A 2,511-nucleotide genomic window follows, 5' to 3' on the forward strand; every position below is an offset into this window, starting at 1 on the left:
GGCCTGTGAGCCCCAGACCTGCTTTACAAGCCACCAAGCCCATCCTGTCACCCACTCACACCTTGCTAGTGCTTGAGGTATGAGTGGAGGGGGGAGGAGCAAATTGGCCTCCAGCCTGACACCCTGATGGGGAGAGGTGTTCGCGGGATGGGGAGGGGGCTCCCTTTACTTGTCCTGCCTAATGTGTGGGAATATCTGTGAGAAAGGACGCTAAGGCTGAAACAGACTTTGAGAAGCCCCCACCCTTGGACTCTTCCTCAGCTGCGGAGTCCCTAGGACCCTGGGAAGGCGCCAAGGAGCAGCAGTCAGGCCAGGAGCCTCTGCAAGTCGTCCATGGGAGAGCAGGGTGTAGGGCACAGGAGCCTGGCAGCCTCTAGACTCAAAATCCCGGCTCCACCAGGTAACCGTCTTGCAAAGACCAGTTTCCTTATTTACAACTCCCCCCACCGCGCAAGTGGAGGAGGAGCCAGCCGCGCCCAGGTCACAGTTTATTTGGCCCGCGCTACCAGTGGGCGGCCTGGCTGCCCCGCTAGGCGCCCTGCATGCGCAGCCCGCGTATGAGTTCGTGCACCGTCTTGTTGAGGATGCCCCCATGTACGCCGCGTCGGCCCATTAGCACCAGGAGCGCGCGCGGCGCACGGCCCACGCACACGGCGCGCGCGTCCAGCCCCTTGGTGCGTGCGTCCAGCACGCCGTCACCCTCGGCCAGGAGGTGGTCTCGGATGACGCAGCAGCGGCGGCCCCCCACGCTCAGGCCCGCCTGCAGGAAGGTGTGCCTGTCCGGCCCCGTGAGCACGCCCACCTCCTGCGGCGAGATGGCCGCCAGCAGGCCCCCGGGCCGCGAAGCCCACACGCAGCTGTTGTCCGCATGGCCCACGATGGCCACGTCGTCGATGCGCTGGTCCCGCAGCACTGCACTGATGTAGACCTTCCAGTCGCCCATCGCGCTCCGAGTGCGCCCAGCCGCCTCGCACCTCTCGGGGCAATCTAGGGGCGCCACGCGGGGAAGGCCTGCGGCGCTGTGACGCATGCTGGGCGGGGCTGTGACGTCACACAAGGCGCCGTCCCGGAGCGACCACCCAGGCTGGGGCACGTGGGGCGTGGGCGTTTAGTGCTGGCGCAGTTCTAAGGTTATCCTATAGGATGGGTTTGGCAGAGCGCGGTGGCTCACTCCTGTAATCCCAGCGCTTTGGGAGGCCGAGGCGGGCGGATCGCTTGAACTCAGTAGCGAGATTATAGTAAACTATTATAGGATCGTGTCGCTGCACGCCAGCCTGAGCCACAGAGCGAGGCCCCGTCTCTAAAAAAGCAAAAACAAATTTTAATTTAAAAAAATTTTTTTGAGATGAGGTCTCACTATGTTGCCCAGGCGGGTCAGGAAGTCTTGAGCTCAAACAATCCTCCCGCCTCAGCCTCTCAAAGTGATGAGATTACAGGCGTGAACCACCGCATCTGGCCAATCTATTTTTAATTTTAAAAAGCTGGTTTTGTGAAAAAAGGATGTTGTGTCTGGACAGCCAGACCTTCACTTGTAAGGGAACCAACCATTCAACCCCCAGATTGTGGTTCTTAAGCATGAGAGAACATCAGAATCCCCCGCAAGGCTGTTAAACAGATTGCTGGGCCCCACCCCAGACTTTCTGTTCAGCAGTATAAAGTGTAGCCCGAGAATTTGTTATGTGTAACAAGTTCCCTGGTGATGGTACTGCTAGCCAAGGGACTCTCAGACCCACTACACTAGTGCGTGTTGGGGTGGGGACAACGATATGTCACCCAGCCCTTAGGGTCCACGCCACAGTCAATGCTCTTTTTTTCTCTTTTATTTTCTTTTTTCTTTTCTTTCTGTCTCTCTCTTTCCCTCCCTCTGTTCCTTCCTTCTTTCCTTCCGGTTCAAGTGATTCTCCTGCCTCAGCCTCCTGAGTAGCTGGGACTACAGGCGCACGCCGCCGTGCCCGGCTAATTTCTTGTATTTTAGTAGAGACGGGGTTTCATCGTGTTGCCCAGGCTGGTTTCGAACTCCTGAGCAATCCACCTGCCTTGGCCTCTTAAAGTGCTAGGATTACAGGGGTGAGCCACCGCGCCTGGCCAATGCTAAGTATTTCTAACCACGATTCTCAACCTTGGCTGTACATGGAATTATCTGGGGAGTTTTAAAAATATACCACTACCCATGCCCCATCCCTAGACATACTGATTTAATTGGTCTGAGGTGGAACTTGGGCATAGATTGGCTCAAAACGCTCCCCAAGTGATCTTAATGTATGGTCTGAGAACTACTGCTCTGTAAACAAAATGTTAGTTTCTCATAAGGAATAACATGCAGCTTCTCCTTGCACAGGGCTTGGTATACAGTATCCTAGGCTCAGTAAACATTAGCTGGGCTGGCATCTAGATTTTGCACGTTAAGATCTCATAGACCTTGTTCTCTGAGAGCTGTGGAGAAGCTGTGAATCGCTTTTCTGTCTTGGCATTTCCCGGCGGGACCCATGAAGAAAAGAGCTTTCCTTCTCA

At 55.9% G+C, this 2,511-nt stretch overlaps 2 protein-coding genes across 2 annotated transcripts in view; one reads left to right on the top strand and one right to left on the bottom strand.

Moving 5' to 3' along the window:
- Nucleotides 1-2,511, top strand: part of SLC34A1 (solute carrier family 34 member 1) — a 33,712-nt gene that overhangs the window by 21,314 nt on the left and 9,887 nt on the right. The window lies entirely within an intron of this gene.
- PFN3 (profilin 3) lies at nucleotides 474-1,043 on the bottom strand. Its single transcript, XM_527137.6, has one exon. It carries the CDS (start codon nucleotides 1,028-1,030, stop codon nucleotides 530-532), a length of 501 nt encoding a protein of 166 aa, XP_527137.2. The 5' UTR covers nucleotides 1,031-1,043; the 3' UTR covers nucleotides 474-529.

The sequence above is a fragment of the Pan troglodytes genome, chromosome 4, assembly GCF_028858775.2.
Source record: "Pan troglodytes isolate AG18354 chromosome 4, NHGRI_mPanTro3-v2.0_pri, whole genome shotgun sequence".
Lineage (NCBI taxonomy): Eukaryota > Metazoa > Chordata > Mammalia > Primates > Hominidae > Pan > Pan troglodytes.